At 40.1% G+C, this 16928-nt stretch overlaps 1 protein-coding gene across 9 annotated transcripts in view; it reads left to right on the top strand.

Moving 5' to 3' along the window:
* The window catches only part of PTK2 (protein tyrosine kinase 2), a 352467-nt gene that overhangs the window by 300562 nt on the left and 34977 nt on the right, over positions 1-16928 (top strand). For 7 of the 9 annotated variants that reach the window (XM_026646750.1, XM_026646742.1, XM_029913963.1 and 4 more), the window contains 4 exons: positions 7053-7164; positions 10471-10557; positions 11676-11813; positions 13912-14043. In XM_026646750.1, coding sequence (XP_026502535.1) covers positions 7053-7164; positions 10471-10557; positions 11676-11813; positions 13912-14043 — 469 coding nt within the window. Of the gene's footprint in view, positions 1-6131; positions 6360-7052; positions 7165-10470; positions 10558-11675; positions 11814-13911; positions 14044-16928 lie in introns of those variants that run through there. The other 2 variants (XM_024200053.3, XM_029913965.1) reach the window with 2 other exon arrangements.

The raw sequence follows: 16928 nt of genomic DNA, 5'->3' as shown, positions 1-16928 counted from the left end.
CTCAAAAAAGATATATTGGAATTGGAAAAGGTACAGAAAAGAGCAACAAAAATGATTAGGGGTATGGAACGGCTGCAATATGAGGAGAGAGAAATAAGACTGGGACTTTTCAGCTTGGAAAAGAGACGACTAAGGGGGGATCTGATAGAGGTCTATAAAATCATGACTGGTATGGAGAAAGTAAATAAGGAAATGTTATTTACTCCTTCTTGTAACACAAGAACTAGGGGTCACCAAATGAAATTAATAGGCAGCAGGTTTAAAACAAACAAAAAGAAGTATTTTTTCACACAATGCACAGCCTACTGTCCCGTAGGACCCAAGGGCTGGCGCCCGCCTCGGTCAAGGTACACTTGGCAGCAATTTCGGCTTTCCACCCTCCGGTGTCTGGTCAGTCGGTATTCTCCCACCACATGACTTCCCGGTTTTTGAAAGGTCCCCTCCTCCATCAAGCCCCTCCATTTCCAGGAAAATAATATCACCTCCAAGCGAATCGACTACTGGAAGGAGCTTATCTCCCCTCCCATACACAGAATACACCTCCCCTCCAATGCCACCAACAGTACCACAGCTGTAACCGGAATCAGCCTTCTCATCAGGAGATTCTGAGCTATCTGATGAACCACTCTTCCCTTACCCTACATATCCTCCTCCACCAAAAAGACCCACACAAGTTTGGAACCAACCTCCGCGTCATCTCACTCAGAGATGCTGTGGGCACCCATCAACACCTCCTACTAGCCATATTGGGGGCCTTGGGACTAGTACCCACTGCAGAGTCAATCTGATCTGCCAGGGTGTCACCCCTTGCTTCCCTGCAAAAAGCACGCTCATATCTGCTCCGGATCCTGCAGTTCCACTGGAACCAGCAAGATTGCCATCATCATCCCCAGCTGAAGCAGTGACTTCTACATCCCCGCCCCCAACCTCCCAATGACTACAGCCCTGCGTGGATACCAAATTTATATCCGCAGCCGCAGATATAAATTTGGTATCCACACAGGGCTCTACCAATGACTTCAGGTAGTTCCAGAACCTTCTCTGCAGAGTTGCTGGAGAGCTTCAGATTCTCCTTGAGATCCTAGCACAAACTTGTAGACATCCTGCACGCTTCCGGATCCAACAGAATAGCTTTCCCCGTTAATGAAGCCACACTAGAGCCAGCTAGGACAATTGCCACCTGCGCTCCTACCCCCAAAGGGGCAGAGAAGCTTTATTATGTGTGGGCCAAGGGTATGTAATTTTTTGTTTTCTCACTTCACTGGTGGTCCATGCCATTTCTGAAAGAGCTAGACAGCAATATCCCTGGTCTACTCCTGTTGACAAAGAGGGCAAACACTTGGATCTACTGGGAAGAGAGGCCTTCTCCATCATCCAGCCTCCATTTCAGGATAGCCAGTTACCAGGTGCTACTGTCGAAATACTATTTCCTAAACTATACCAAGTTTGCAGAGTTTACTGAGGGCCTTCCACAACAGGACAGAGCACATTTTAAAGCTCTGATAGATGAGGGCAAACTGATAGCGATGACTGGCCTCCAATCTGCAGTTGATACATGGGCTTCCTATTTCTCCCTGGACAGGCCATCATTACGGACCCATCCCTATTAGGTGGGGCACCCCGCATGAACAGTCACACAGCCCAGGGTGTTTGGACATCTTGAGAGGCCAGGATGCACATCAATATCATGGAGTTGTGAGCAGTACGGAAAGCATGCAAGTCCTTTCTTCAAGTCATCCACTCTCACCATGTCCTTACAATGTCCGACAATGTTATGACTGTCTCCAATAGTAGAAAGGACTCTATTAGAAAATGTTACCTAGCTAAATGGATGCGCTTCTCTTCTTGGGCACAACTAAGAGGCATTCTTCCCGAGACTACAGCTATTCCTCTCATCTTGGACTATATCCTATCTTTGAAGACATCAGGTTTGTCCATCAGCTCCTTGAGAGTTCACTTGGCGCTGATCAGTGCATACCATCCACCTTCTCAGGGCTACTCGATCTTCACACATCCACTGACTGGTAGATTCTGGAAAGGCCTAATCGAACCTTCCCACCTACACAGAAGCCTTCTCCCTAGTGGGACCTGAACCTTGTTCTCTCAATACTCACAAAATTCACCCCTAAAGTAGTTTCAGAATTTCACCTTAACCAATCCATTACTTACCTGTGTTCTTCCCAAAACCGCACACTTCAACAGAGGAATGAAGACTCCACTCCCTCGATGTTCAGCAGGCCTTGGTTTTCTACCTACAGAGAACAAAACCAACCAGGAAATGGCCAAGACTGTTTGTCAATATAGCAGAAAGAGTCAGGGCATACCATCTCCACCCAGAGAATCTCCAAATGGTTCTCTGGGTGTATTCTACTCTGTCAGCTTTCGAACCTCCCCCCACGTCCACCACATCGGGTAAGAGCTCATTCCACGAGAGCACAAGCAACAACTATGGTGTCTCTTTAGGAAGTACCCCTCCTGGACATCTGTGAAGCAGCCACATCAAGCTCCTTTCACACATTTGCAAGACATTATACCTGGTGCAAGACTCTTCTGCTGATGCCTCCTTTGGGACATCGGTACTCTGTTCAGCCCTACCTCCTACATCCTTGTGCTCTCATCCTACTTAGGTACTGCCGGTCAATCACCCACAGTAGGAGTACAATAGGGGCCATCACTCAAAAAAGAAGAGGCGGTTGCTTACCTGTAACTGGAGGTGCTTTGAGATGTGTGGTCCCTATCTATATTCCATTACCCACCCTACTGCCCCTGTGCTTCAGATCTTATATGATTTACGGTAGAGAAGGAACTGGAGAGGTCGGTCCACCACACCCTTTATCCCTTCAGTCGGCGGCATGAGGTGAACCAGGGTGCATGCATGGATCAACAAACACTACTTTCAAATTCTCTGGCTCCAGGCACATGGTGCACATGCTTAAGCCATGGTTTAATACAGATAGGGACCACACATCTCAAAGAGCCTCCAGTTATAGATAAGTAACCTCCTCTTTAAATCATAAATTTTAATCCTGTTTTGCATTTATACTTTTTTGTTATTTTACTAATGAGAGGAAAAGTTTGCGTCTCATTGGTTGATAACCATTAAAACATTGATTTGCATCTAAATATTGCCTTTACATTAATTTGATACTTTTTGCCAATCAGGAGGATACAGTATATCTATACACATTTATTTAAGAAATTATATACGTTACCATATATTTATTCAGATTCTTAATTTTTCCATTTTTTATGATGACAGAAATCGGTGAATGATGCATTTCTTATTTACTAGAGGATTATTTATTTACTCCAGATTTGTCATGCTCTATTTTGATAGAAATTGGAATTCAATTAAAATGCAAATAGCAGCATTTTTTAAAATGGTTTAAAACTACCTTAAATGCAGGATGCATAAGAAAAAAAATGTTTATGAAAACATGATTTGCATTTAAAACTGACTTCTTAAACAAAGTATTATCTGTAATTAGTTAATTTAACTCATTGTTTCTGGTCACCATGGCCAGGATTCTCAAACTAATTAAATAAACTGAAGAAAATATTCTTTCTGAACCTGCAGAGCAGGCTACTGCTGTCAAAAACTGGATTAGCACTTCAACAAACGCTGGTTCCAGGTGCTTAGCAAGTCAGTGGTTTGACTTTTATTAAAAACTTTGGCAGGAAACATGTACTTTTTGAATATTATTTTTATGTAATTTAAATCATTTTAATAGATTATAATAACTTTAGGCCATAGGTTGTCATAATTTCAAATGTAATTTGAAATGTTTAGTTTTTGAAGTATTTAATTTAAATTTAAAAAATCAGATTTAAATACAAATCTGAGTTTTTTAATTTTTTTAAAAATCATTGATTTTTATCCACCCTACTAAACAGTGTGTTTTCCTTTAAAGACCTCCATTAGAATGATCCCCTTGGGAAACTGGAATAAAATGAGGGCAGGGTAGAGAATATGGTGACATATATTCGAGGAAGTGCTTCTTGTATTTGTTGAGTTTGTCATCTAGATACTACACTGATAAATTTCTTAGAAAGAGAGAGGTTGCCATTAAAATGTCAGCATTTATCATGAGTTTCCACACAGCGATATCTGAGGTACTAGAATTACTTTTTTTTTCTTAAGTAAAAGAAAACCATGCAGGATCTCCGATAACTCTTGTGTGGAAACAATTGGTAAATGTTTTCTTTTTAATGAGATGTTCCAGAAACGGGCTCTTTGTAAGTAAAGTTAAATTTATTTCTCAAGTTAAGTAAACCTTTGAATAGCTGAAACTGTAAATCAAGCATCTAAACTTTCCTAGAAAAATGTTAAGTTTGATGGCACTGCCTTAAGAAATGTCAGGGAAATTATATGAATAGAAATGCATCTGCATCTGTCCTTACTGTGGCTAAAAATATGTGTAGTTTGGGAAAATATGCCTAGATATGACTTTTCCTGACCTTCTGTGACGTCTAACTAACTGCTCAGAGTACTCAAGCAGCTGTACTGAGAGAAGGTCAAAAATATCTCTTGATTTACTCCATCTATGGGTTGGTCTTCCCATTGTAAAAACAAAGACGTTTTTGTGAGTTATTTATACTCTTTGCTTTCAGCAGTTGAAAACTTCCCAGTGGCATTTCCATTTTATATTCATTTTTTCTAGTGGGGAGTCTAAGGCATCCAAGTGCGAGCTCTTTTTCATGTGATCAGTCTTTAGCTAGGATGGTCCCAGGATGTTTTGGTAAGGGGGTTGACGCCTCTTTATGGTAAGGACTTAGAAATATCTCACTGGACTGAGTTGGGGTCATGAGGCAAGAGGCTTAGCCTATGTTATGAAAAACACGTCATTTATGTCTATGTGTGTGGCATTCTCACTCCATCTTTTTGGACTTAGGCCTAGTCTACACTGGGGCGGGGGAGATCGATCTAAGTTACACAACTTCAGCTATGTGAATAGCGTGAATAGTCAACGTACTCACCACGGTGTCTTCACTGTGATGAGTCGACTGCTGCCGCTCCCCCGTCAACTCTGCCTGCACTTCTCACGGTGGTGGAGTACAGGAGTCGACGGGAGAGTACTCGGGGATCGATTTATCGCGTCTAGACTAGATGCGATAAATCGACCCCCGCTGGATCGATCGCTGCCTGCCGATCCGGCGGGTAGTATAGACATACCCTTAGTAAATATTAGTTACTCAGATAGCAAGATGATGAATGTGACACATAGCTAGACAGGAAGACAAGATGAGAATGTTAGATTCCCTTTTGGGGGTTAGGAGCTGGGTGTTCCACAACATTAAACCTGTGGCACAAATTTTTGACATCAACCAAGTCTAAACGTCTGATATGTCTCCATTCCATTTGCTAGTACTAGAGAATCAGCCCACTGTATCAAAGACTCTGTTACAAACCTCTCCAAGTATATTACACACAAAGCATTCACTTTTTTAACTTGGAGACATGGCATGTGTCTTGAAAAATCATCATCTGCTATTCATGGTTATGGGCGCACAGAGGCTGATTTCTCAAGCTGCTCAGCGATGAACCTGGTCCTAAACGCAAAGCTACTGGTGGTTTTTGATAGTTTCAGGAAGGGATTTCTTTTTTTTTAAGTTGTGATTTCCTTGCTCTTGATAAAGGAAGAAGGGAATAGGAGGATTTTCTTGCTACATTCCATCTGTTGGGCTACCCTAGCTAGAGTTTTGCTTCTGCAACTGTTGTATCAGAATTGCTATTAATAAGTTTTTTATCTGATTTCCCATAGTATATTTTTGTTCTGGCATTTGTGTGTTTTACTTCAGCAGTGATGGATTTAAAATATGCTGCTGCTATTTCAATCCATTTCTGTTGCTGTGAGACTAGATTAGCTATTTTCTGTTTTTGGCTGAAAGAGAAACAGCAGAGTTTTAGTGTCCAGTCAAGCAGAATTTATTCTTGAAATGAGCAAGAAAGTTCCCAGATTAGAAAGGACTGCTGCAATTGATCTCATTCCTTGCATGTGTAATTCTGAATGTTTTTTAGTGGACTAAACCACGAGGTTAAAAACTTTGAATGAGCTTCCTTATTAGAAACTCCTGAATGGTGGTAAACACGGGGGAATTGCTCCTTTACAAGATTGATTAGCTTGTCATTCTGGAGAGGTTGATACGAAAACAATCAGACCTACTCAGAACCCTGAAGAATCTATGTAGCATGCAGTTCTAGCAAATTTTTAACTCCTATTTGAAAGCTGCATTCTAAGTATTTTTAAAATGGCAAATATCCAAGATTAATAATCCACATAGCAGAACTGGGAGGAGGCTGCCGTGGAGACAGCAGTATTATGTTGAACTTCAAATAGTCTGTGATAGTCAGAACAGTGGTAAGTAGCAAGCTAGTTTTACTACTGTTTTGTATTTTGATTAAATTGTAGCTTTTGGCCTGAATAGTAAGAGTCTGAGTAAATATCATCACATTTCTGTTTGGCTGAATTAGTCTGTTAAATGTGTTCCTAGTTATGCTGAAATGTAATAAGAAGTCATAGTATTTAAGATTTTCTTTTTTTAATTTGTCAATAGAACTGAAAGATTTTCATGCTTCCATAAAGATTATATCTGCAGTTTATTTTATACCTTTGCAGAGATGCAATAGAATATTTCCATATGAAAAATAAATGTTTGCAAGTATGTGCTTGATTAATTGCCTCTTGGGATTTCTCAGTATAATTATGCCTTGTGCCACTAGATCAAAAGAAATGTTCACATGTGAAAAACTCTTCTACAGCATCACCCATAATTTTCTAAAAATGTCTTTCATTACCATGTGTCTTTGCATATCAAGATTGTTGTGTTTCAGCTGCTAATTTTGCAAAGGTATTTTCCCCTAGTATTAGTTTTATGAAACCTAACCAGCCCTCTCCCTATTTAAAAGCAGCCTTATTTGCCTTGTAAATTCCTGACAGTCTGCGGGCTGAGATCCATTAATCTGGGGGTTTGAAAGAAATTTGGAGATAGCATCTATTAGACACTGAACCAGAATATTACTTATCTTCAGTGTAACATTTATTTTCTCCTAGTACAATATTGGAGGAAGAGAAGCTGCAGCAAGAAGAACGAATGAGAATGGAATCAAGGCGACAAGTCACAGTGTCCTGGGATTCAGGAGGATCAGATGAAGCCCCTCCCAAGGTAGCTAACTTTTTGTTAACACATACTTTACATTCAACAATATTATTATTTTATTCCATTAACCTGTTAAATATTGTTCAGTGATGAGAGAAGCCAGAAGGCTCCCTCCTCTTGCCCTGTTTGGTGATCTGCTGCTAATGATAACACTTAACTAATTTTACACTATTTCAGATGGATTTCACTTTAAGGACCCAGCCTTCCATAGGCTGAGTTAGTAGAGCTGATTTGTATTGCAGTTTTGTGGTGTTGGGTCAGACTGTTAGCCAATACTGTACTAACTTTTCTCTTGTTTCTCTCTTTTCTCATGGTCATGTAACTTGAAAAAGACTAGAATAGTTTGCCATTAAATTGTTTTGCCTAGGGCTAAACATTTTCTCCCTTTCTTTCTGTCTGTGTTATTTCTCATAAATTAATAGCTAGTGAGATCCCTGACAATCATAAAGTAAAGTTTATACCATAATAGTGAGTGGATAGAAATGAGTTCAATCAATTTTTACTTTATTCTGAAGAGACTGTTACAATTCCTCTCTGAAGATTTCCCTTTTATAATTTAAAGGATCCTTAAGTATTTTTTTTTTGTATGTTCATTGGTATGTCTGCCTGCTATCCATCTGGACACCACTGCCGTGCAGTCTTGAAGTCTAACCCTGCAAGGTGCTGAGTAGCCCCAAAGTCCACTATTGTCAGTGTCTCCTCATAGGAGCCATTGGGCTCAAATATTTTGACTAGCTTCTCCTTGAGTTCAGTCACCATCCCAGTGCCAAATATTGGCTGTGACTTAACCAGCTAATTGACCATGAAAACCCTGAAGCCAGCAGCTGCTGTTTCTGCCACACACATCCATAAACATTCCTGGCAAAAGGTGGGGTCTTTTTCTTTTCTTTTTTTACCATCTTTAGCTTGTTGGCTGAGAGAGTTGTGAGCCCCACTTCTGCACTTTAATGGGGACAACAGGACAAGAAACATAGCCCATGGAAAAATGGTTTGAACTTTTTGTTCTAAAATGAATTTTAAAAACCCCATTGACCTATTTAATCAACTAAGATTGAGGGCAGGTCTACTCTTAAATCACTGCATTGGTGCTGCTGCAGCTCTTAAGTGAAGATGTTCGTATGAGAGCTCTCCCATCTGCATAGTTAATCCACCTTCCCAAGAGGTGATAGTTATGTTGACAGTAGAAGCCCTCCCGTTGACATACCACTATCTAAACAGGGGGTTACGGTCAGGATAACTGTCACTCAGGGATGTGGATTTTTTACACCTCTGAGTGACGTAGTTATACTGACATAGGTCTGTAATGTAGACCTGGCCTAACGGGCATGATTTAGTGCTTATATAGTCAGTAATATATACATTGGCGAAAGCAAATAAATTGCATGACCCATAATAACAATGGTAGTTAATAATTTAAAACCTTGTTTGATGAAGGGATTAAATTTTGCCTTCTAAGGCTTAATCTGAGTGCACTAAATGTTTTTTTAATGTAATGAATGAAGAATTACAACTGTTAGAAAAGCACATCATTAACACCTTTGAGAACAGTGATTTTATGAGCTTTGGGACCTGATCAAGTATGCTGATTTTGAAATCTGATTCCCACGTTATTGTGCATCATTTTCTATTTGAGGGGTTTAGATCATTTTTGTTCCTGTTCAAGTTACTCTCTTTATATATGTGGCTCTATAGATGTGAAATTTAGCTGCAGAGTTAAGGCATCACTTTACACTGTTTCTCCATAAAATATTCAGGATGTGTACTGATGATTTGAAAACCAGTTAGATGAATTTTGTCAACATGGGATTTAATGCTTCTTTTAAGACTTGACTCTTAGAATCCATATTATTTCCTCATGGTGGCATTTGGTTTCTTTTTCTTCTCATTGTAACAGAGTTTCAGCATCATTATACACATACAGTGAAGGGTTTTAGACTTCTAATTCAAAACTGTATGTATACCAGTAGACTCACAACAAAGTTGATCACAACAGTTAGTACTATCAAATGACATACTCCATCTCGTCCCTATGTACAGTTAGAAACCTTGCAATCAGACAGTATTTTGCAAAATACTGTTTTTCTCTGCACTTGTTTCCTTCCCCACTGCACCTAGCGACACCGCCTCCTTATCTCTAAAGACGTGTAAATCTTTTGAAAGCTGATGTTGATCACATGTCCCTGGGAAGAAGTCAGCAAACTTGCCACCAATGATGAAGTAATGGCGCTGCTCTGCCTAGATGATAAAAGTATGTCGCGCTAGCAATATCTCCACCATTTAGTGGCCACAGATAGACATGGTATTCAGTTTCCAGCAAAATCATACGCTCTTAGATGCCAATGCAGAATAGCAAGCTTCTTTTCACATTACAGTGTATAATATTACCCTCTGAATTCTTTCACTTTTTCGTGATTGACCAGACGATGTGCAGTTACAGGAAGTGTTGCAACTAATCCTAAAGAGGAAAGGGATCAGTTATCTGATAGCCAGCCAAGGAGTTTTGTGGCCACTTGCTAGCTGCCACCTATAGTTAATGCTGCTGTCAATTCTAATGGGAGACATTTCTAGCTGCTTCACTAGACTGGGCCTGGGTTATAAAACAAGGCATAAATAATCCAAGTGTCTTGGAATTCAAAGGTTGGTTACAATTTGGGGCAATTAATTACATGAACATGGACATTAACAATTAGAGCTCAGGGAGTCTCTCAGGATAATTTCTGTGAATATTCATTCCAAGAAATAATTCAGTTTGCTTTACCTGTGTTTAGACTTTACTGTGCTTTACCTGTACTTTAGACCACTATTCTAGCAAAGGAGTTAACTGTGAGGAGCATTTGCCAAAATACATGGGAAGTGGTGGCAGATATTAGCAGGAAGCCGATTATGAACTTGGAAACGTGAGCACTCACCTCTGAAACCTGATTTTAATTATTATGCTTTAATAGTGTGTCCTCTCAAAACCAACCCATAGTTATTGGATACTCGCAATCAGCTACTCTCAAAGAACCTACAGAACAAGAGTTATTAATAGAAATTGTTCAGCAAATAATTTGGAATATTAAATTATTCCACTAGCCTAAACTGTTTGCAAACAGAAAAAGCGGCAAAATTCATTGAATGAATGATTCACTCAACTCTGTTGTTTCCTACAATCCTTTTTTGCTTACATTTTGAAGCTTGCTTTCATGAAGCATCTTGTATAAGTTTAGCAGTATGAAAAAATTTGCCTGTCCTGAAAATAACTTACTTTGATTGTTGTATTTTATTTATATGATTGTTCTCTTTAAAAAGTGCACTCTTTTATATTTATAGCCCAGCAGACCTGGTTATCCCAGTCCAAGATCCAGTGAAGGGTTTTATCCTAGTCCACAGCATATGGTACCGCCCAATCATTACCAGGTAAAATATTATCTATCTTTGTGCCTGCTGTTTTAAAATAGTTTATCATCCATTTCCATGTAGTGGGTCTCTTTCTCCTCATGTGTACACCAGTTTAGCTCCATTGAGTTCAATAGACATACTTCTGATTTACGCCAGTGTAACACCAGAATTGAGTCTGGTAGGTTGATTCCAAATGGCAAGCAAGTCAACTGTTTGTCTGACTCTCCATTCAATTAAAACTACAGTAATAAACTTTTTCTCATATTTATCAAGGAAGTTCAGTGTTCATGTAACATGCATGTGACAATTTACACTTGGCTAACAAAGTCACTTGCATGTCAAAATAGGATTAAGTGGTCTGATTACCTTGGCCTTGTTCATGCTGTGTTCCCCAGTGAGTTCTTTGAAGCATTTCATGTTCCGTCGAGTTGATAGCCCCCTCCAAATGTTAACACATAGTATACTTGCCTGTTTAACTTTGGTCTTGTACCATCAAAGTAAATTTAAAACATCTTCTGTCATGGAACTGTTTCAGAATTTTTAGATTTGCTCAAAGCTGCATGAAGCAGCATTTTTTAAAATGAGAACACTTCAGTCTCATTAAAATTGCTTTGATTTTTCTATAGAGAAGGAATTTGTCAGGCCATCCTGCAGCTATGATAATTACATGCTGTCACTCAGGATTTAAGCTTGTAACATACACTAGGGGGTACAATTTTAGCATAGTTCATAGGGAGATATGTGCATGATTCCTATTAACATTAATGAGAGTGTGTAATTCCTTATGTTGAAAATGTACTGGTGGATATGTTTTTGTTCATTAAGGGATTTTGATGTCCTCTGCTACTAGGGTTAAAACATAACTTTTATCACTAGTTGAGGACACCTGTTCTAACACCATAAACATGTGGTTTGTTAAAGCAGTATTTGTGAGTATGTCATATTTCAGCTTGAATTGCTGACCTTTCTTCTTCTGATTCTCTATATTTTCTTTTTTTTTTTTTTTTATTGACTTAATCTCCTGCCATGAGGCATTTATTATGCTCTCTGTTTTGGCCACATGAGAGAGAATCATCAAACATGGAAGAGCTTAACTGGGGGCCTTAATATGATCATCAAGCATTTTCTTTTTATAGGTCTCTGGCTATCCTGGTTCTCATGGGATACCAGCCATGGCAGGCAGCATTTATCCTGGCCAGGCATCTCTTTTGGATCAAGCAGATTCCTGGAACCATCGGCCTCAGGAAATATCAATGTGGCCCCCCACCATGGAGGTAATGTGAATTTTCACAAAGTTTATTGTACATTGTACACTAATTGCATTCTAAAGCTTTTTTAAAAAATTGCAAATACAACTCTGGAGTTTAATCTAGGGAAACTAAGTCGATTTACCTGGAAGTTTTAAAATGGTTTGATTAAGGAAGGAAGGGAATATTATTTATCAATAAAAACAGTGGAGTGAGACTCGTGACTGGAGTCTGTTCATTGTTCTACCACTGGTTTCTTACATGAGCTTAGGCAAGCTGTGGTGCACCTATGCCTGAGTTCACTAATTGTTAAAATGGGGATATTAGTATTTACCTTCCTTTTTGGGGGTGTTGAGACTAAATTAATGGTTATAAAGTACTTTGAATTCCTCAGACAAAATGCACCGCAAAAGAGCAAAGTTGTTATTACTTATTATTGAAGGAGACAAGTTTATGCTAAATAAAATATATATTAATTCATTATCCATTTAAAAAAAATATAGTGCCATGGATACCTAGTGCACTTTATGAATCCAAGGTTTCTCCATGATCACAGCATACCTCTCACCATCCCAACGCCACAAAGTACCACGCAGATTGCCAAACTCTTTCCCCAACCCTTCCCTCCCCTTTGTCCTTCTAATTCTTTTTTCATTCCTCTTCCAACATTCCGTCCTTCTCCCTTCCTTTCTCCCTGCAGTCCCTTCATCTCTCCTTATTTTCTCTATCTCGTCATGGTAGTGGTCCTCATGCAGCTCCCATCTTACTAAGTCTCTTTGCTCCCTGTGATGGTGCTCTTCTCTCTCTACCTGTAATTGCATGAGCAGAACTGAAAAGTGGGATATTCTGCTAAATACAGGACAGCAGAGATGTGTCATGCAAAGAAACCCATCTTTGTGCTTTTCTTTGCCCAAGAGAGCGCTAGTTTGACTTGACCATATGTTCTGCCTATACTGTACTGGTTGGTACCTTCACTGTATATAGTTGGTGGTGTAGGATTCCTCCATGAGGTTGGAATGGCTAGTTCAGGGGTCGGCAACCTTTCAGAAGTTAAGTGCCGAGTCTTCATTTATTCACTCTAATTTAAGGTTTCGCATGCCAGTAATACATGTTAACGTTTTTAGAAGGTCTCTTTCTATAATATATAACTAAACTATTGTTGTATGTAAAGTAAATAAGGTTTTTAAAATGTTTAAGAAGCTTCATTTAAAATTAAATTAAAATGCAGAGCCCCCCCAGACCGGTGCCATAGATTGCCTACCCCTGGACTAGTTAATGATTAAAATGTTTCTTCCTTCTTACGCTGGTAGAGTAATACTCTAAATCCCCCAACTAGTCAATAAGAACAATAGAATCTGGCTCTATATGTGCTCAAGTAGGGATGAAGGAGAAGGCAGTATAAGAACATGATGTGTTTTGTGCATATTCATCACTAATGCATTACAGCTGAGTTTTTCACAGGACTGTATGGGGGTTAGGTGACCAAATCCCATTGAATTTCAATAGGAGTTGAGCACCAAACTTCCTTTGGCACCTATGAAAACCCCACCCTACATTTCTTGTGGTTAGTGTTTTCAGCATCACTTAAGGGGACAGTGTCAGGTACGTTAGGCCCAAAATTTAGATTCTGTAGAACAAGAAGTTTACAAAACTATTAGAAATAATCCCACAATATTTTTCAAAGGTGTCAGTAAAAATAGGTGGGGAGGAGGGTTTGTTTGTTTGGATAGAAACATTATCCTGCAGTGCTAGCAACCCAAACATTGTGCTAGTTCCCAAGACCCAGACAGTAATACTGACAAATCTGTTTTCATCATCCAAGCTTTGTGAAAAGAGAAGAAAAAAAAAAGCACATCAAAATTCTTGAAAAGTAAAATAGATTTCTAAAGTTCATTCCGTTCCAATAATAAGCAGGGCAAACTAAATGTTTACAACTGGAATGTGTCCTTTTTGATGTGCCACTTTAATATTTTAGTAGAGCTGAGAACATAGACTATAGGTTTTGGGTTTTCTAAATCCCTTCTTTTATAATACAAGAGTTTTCACAACTGTGTATAAAAACTATTGAGTCCCATGACATTCTGCCATAGTAGGCAAATGGCAACCCTTGAGCTTTCCCTCTTAGGATTCTGGCACTTTGGACATGCGAGGAATGGGACAGGTCCTACCAACACATCTAATGGAGGAGAGATTGATACGACAGCAACAAGAAATGGAGGAAGATCAGCGCTGGCTTGAAAAAGAGGAGAGATTCCTGGTAATACATTGCAGAGTACCACTAATCTCAGTTGCAGTCAACAATTAAAGCTTATTAAAATTAATAGTTTCTGTGTAACAGGAATATTAATTGAACAGATAAGTTACTACTGAACCTTAACTGGCATTTATTTGAGCCAGCTTAGTCCTCAATTAATAGCACAATATATGCCTCTCAACTGTCTATTGTAAATACAAAGTTCTGTCTGTTCCACACAAACATGATGTGGTTCATTATCATCAGTTATTGACATCTGAAATATTGACTTTTTAAACTGATAACTGAAATGAAAAGTTTTGCTTGGCAAACAAATCCAGTTTTTAAAACTTCTTGAGCAGCTGTTTTGCTTGTGGTCCGTATCTGGATCTTCATCACACATTTGTTTTCCACATTCAGGCCTCTAGAGATTATGAGGGGTGGTGCAAAATGCTACTGGGTGGGCATCCAGATTTGCTCCTGAGCAGGTAGAGCAGAGAGAGCTCAATCCCTAGGAAAGGGGTAATCTCACATTTATCTGGCAACCCTGGCTCTTGAAAGAGTTGTCCAATTTTCTGCTCGAGGAGCAGTGAGAGAAATTGATGGGAGGGCGTAATTTAAAAAAACAAACAAACAAGCAGGGAGTTGTGGAGAGCAATATGTTTGATTTCCTAATCTCTGCAGATGAATCATCCCTTTTCTTTTCTTGCCAAGGTTACAGTCTTGCTTTTCTGGGGTGAAACCCATGTCTTCAGGGAGAATCAAACTCTAGTTTCCCAAACATCTATATTAGCAGCAAAACACAGACTCAGAGTTCAAGTTCTGTGTTCAGATGCTCACTCTTCAGACCAACAGCTGGGGGAGGTTTAGGTTGGATATTAGGAAAAACGTTTTCACTAGGAGGGTGGTGAAGCACTGGAATGACTTAGCTAGGGAGGTGGTGGAATCTCCTTCCTTGGAGGTTTTTAAAGTCAGGCTTGACAAAGCCCTGGCTGATGATTTATGTGGGGATTGGTCCTGCTTTGAGCAGGGAGTTGGACTAGATGACCTCCTGAGGTCCCTATGATATTCTATGATTCTACTGGGAATGCTACAGAGACAGCACAGTCAGACCACAGGATGAGGAACAGTGCTCTGTTCTGTTCTATATAGGTTCTTATGCCATGCTTACCACTATAATAACTGAGCACCTTTCATTAGTGCATTAAGCATCATGACTAATATCTGTCATGTTTTTTTTTCTTCTCATGATTTTTCATCCTTTCCCCAGGGGGAGAAGTGTGCACAGTGGAATGTTTTGTTTTAGAATTTTTTTATAATGTACACATGTTGCTGAATATTTGTCACGGAAGGCAAAGGCAAAGAAGTGGATGTTGCACTTAGAGTGGAAGGCAGTGAGGTTTATGATGGTCCTTAGTTCCTGTGGGAGTCTGTTCTACTGTCCTGAACTGGCCCCCAAGAAAACTGTCCCTTGCACAGATGAGCTTTACCCTCATTGCAGAAAGTTCCATTGTGCCAAAGGGACAAATTTATCAACCACAATTGTCTTCGTGGAGCTTTAGGTGATCTTGTAGGTTCTCTGGGCCCAGGCCACTGAGTGCTTTGAAGAAAACAACTGAGACCTTGAACTTGGCTCAGTATTCTATGAGACACAAGTGTAGGGGAGTGGAATACAGGTTTGATGTGTTCAGTGTTGCTGAGGAGACATGCTACAGCATTCTGTACCATTTAGTTTCCTAATTGCTGAAGACTTAGAATCATAGAATATTAGGGTTGAAAGAGACCTCAGGAGGTCATCTAGTCCAATCCCCTGCTCAAAGCAGAACCAACACCAACTAAATCATCCCAGCCAAGGCTTTGTCAAGCCGGGCCTTAAAAACCTCTGAGGATGGAGATTCCACCACCTCCCTAGGTAACCCATTCCAGTGCTTCACCACCCTCCTAGTGAAATAGTGTTTCCTAATATCCAACCTAGACCTCCCCCACTGCAACTTGAGACCATTGCTTCTTGTTCTGTCATCTGCCACCACTGAGAACAGCCCAACTCCATCCTCTTTGGAATCCCCCTTCAGGTAATTGAAGGCTGCTATCAGATCCCCCCTCACTCTTCTCTTCTGCAGACTAAATAACCCCAGTTCCCTCAGCCTCTCTTTGTAAGTCATGTGCCCCAGCCCCCTAATCATTTTCATTGCTGTCTGCTGTACTCTCTCCAATTTGTCCACATCCTTTCTGTAGTGGGGGGACCAAAACTGGACGCAATACTCCAGGTGTGGCCTCACCAGTGCTGAATAGAGGGGAATAATCACTTCCCTCGATCTGCTGGTAATGCTCCTACTAATACAGCCCAATATGCCATTGGCCTTCTTGGCAAGAAGGGCACACTGCTGACTCATATCCAGCTTCTCGTCCACTGTAATCCCCAGATCCTTTTCTGTGGAACTGCTGCTTAGCCACTCAGTCCCCAGCCTGTAGCGGTACATAGGATTCTTCCTTCCTAAGTGCAGGACTCTGCACTTGTCCTTGTTGAACCTCATCAGATTTCTTTTGGCCCAATCCTCCAATTTGTCTAGATTACTCTGGACTCTATCCCTACCCTCCATCGTATCTACCTCTCCCCCCAGTTTAGTGTCATCTGCAAACTTGCTAAGGGTGCAATTAATCCCATTATTCAGATCATTAATAAAGATGTTGAACAAAACCGGCCCCAGGACCAACCCCTGGGGCTCTCCACTTGCTGCCAAGTAGACATTGAGCCGTTGATCACTACCTGTTGAGCCCGACAATCTAGCCAGCTTTCTGTCCACCTTATAGTCCATTCATCCAATCCATACTTTTTTAACTTGCTGGCATGAATACTGTGGGAGACCGTATCAAAAGTTTTGCTAAAGTCAAGATCTATCACATCTACC

Source organism: Terrapene carolina, unplaced genomic scaffold (assembly GCF_002925995.2).
Source record: "Terrapene carolina triunguis isolate 2854851 unplaced genomic scaffold, T_m_triunguis-2.0 Scaffold58, whole genome shotgun sequence".
NCBI lineage: Eukaryota > Metazoa > Chordata > Testudines > Emydidae > Terrapene > Terrapene triunguis.
The sequence above is the reverse complement of the archived record's forward strand: the minus strand, read 5'-3'. Positions and strand labels throughout refer to the sequence as shown.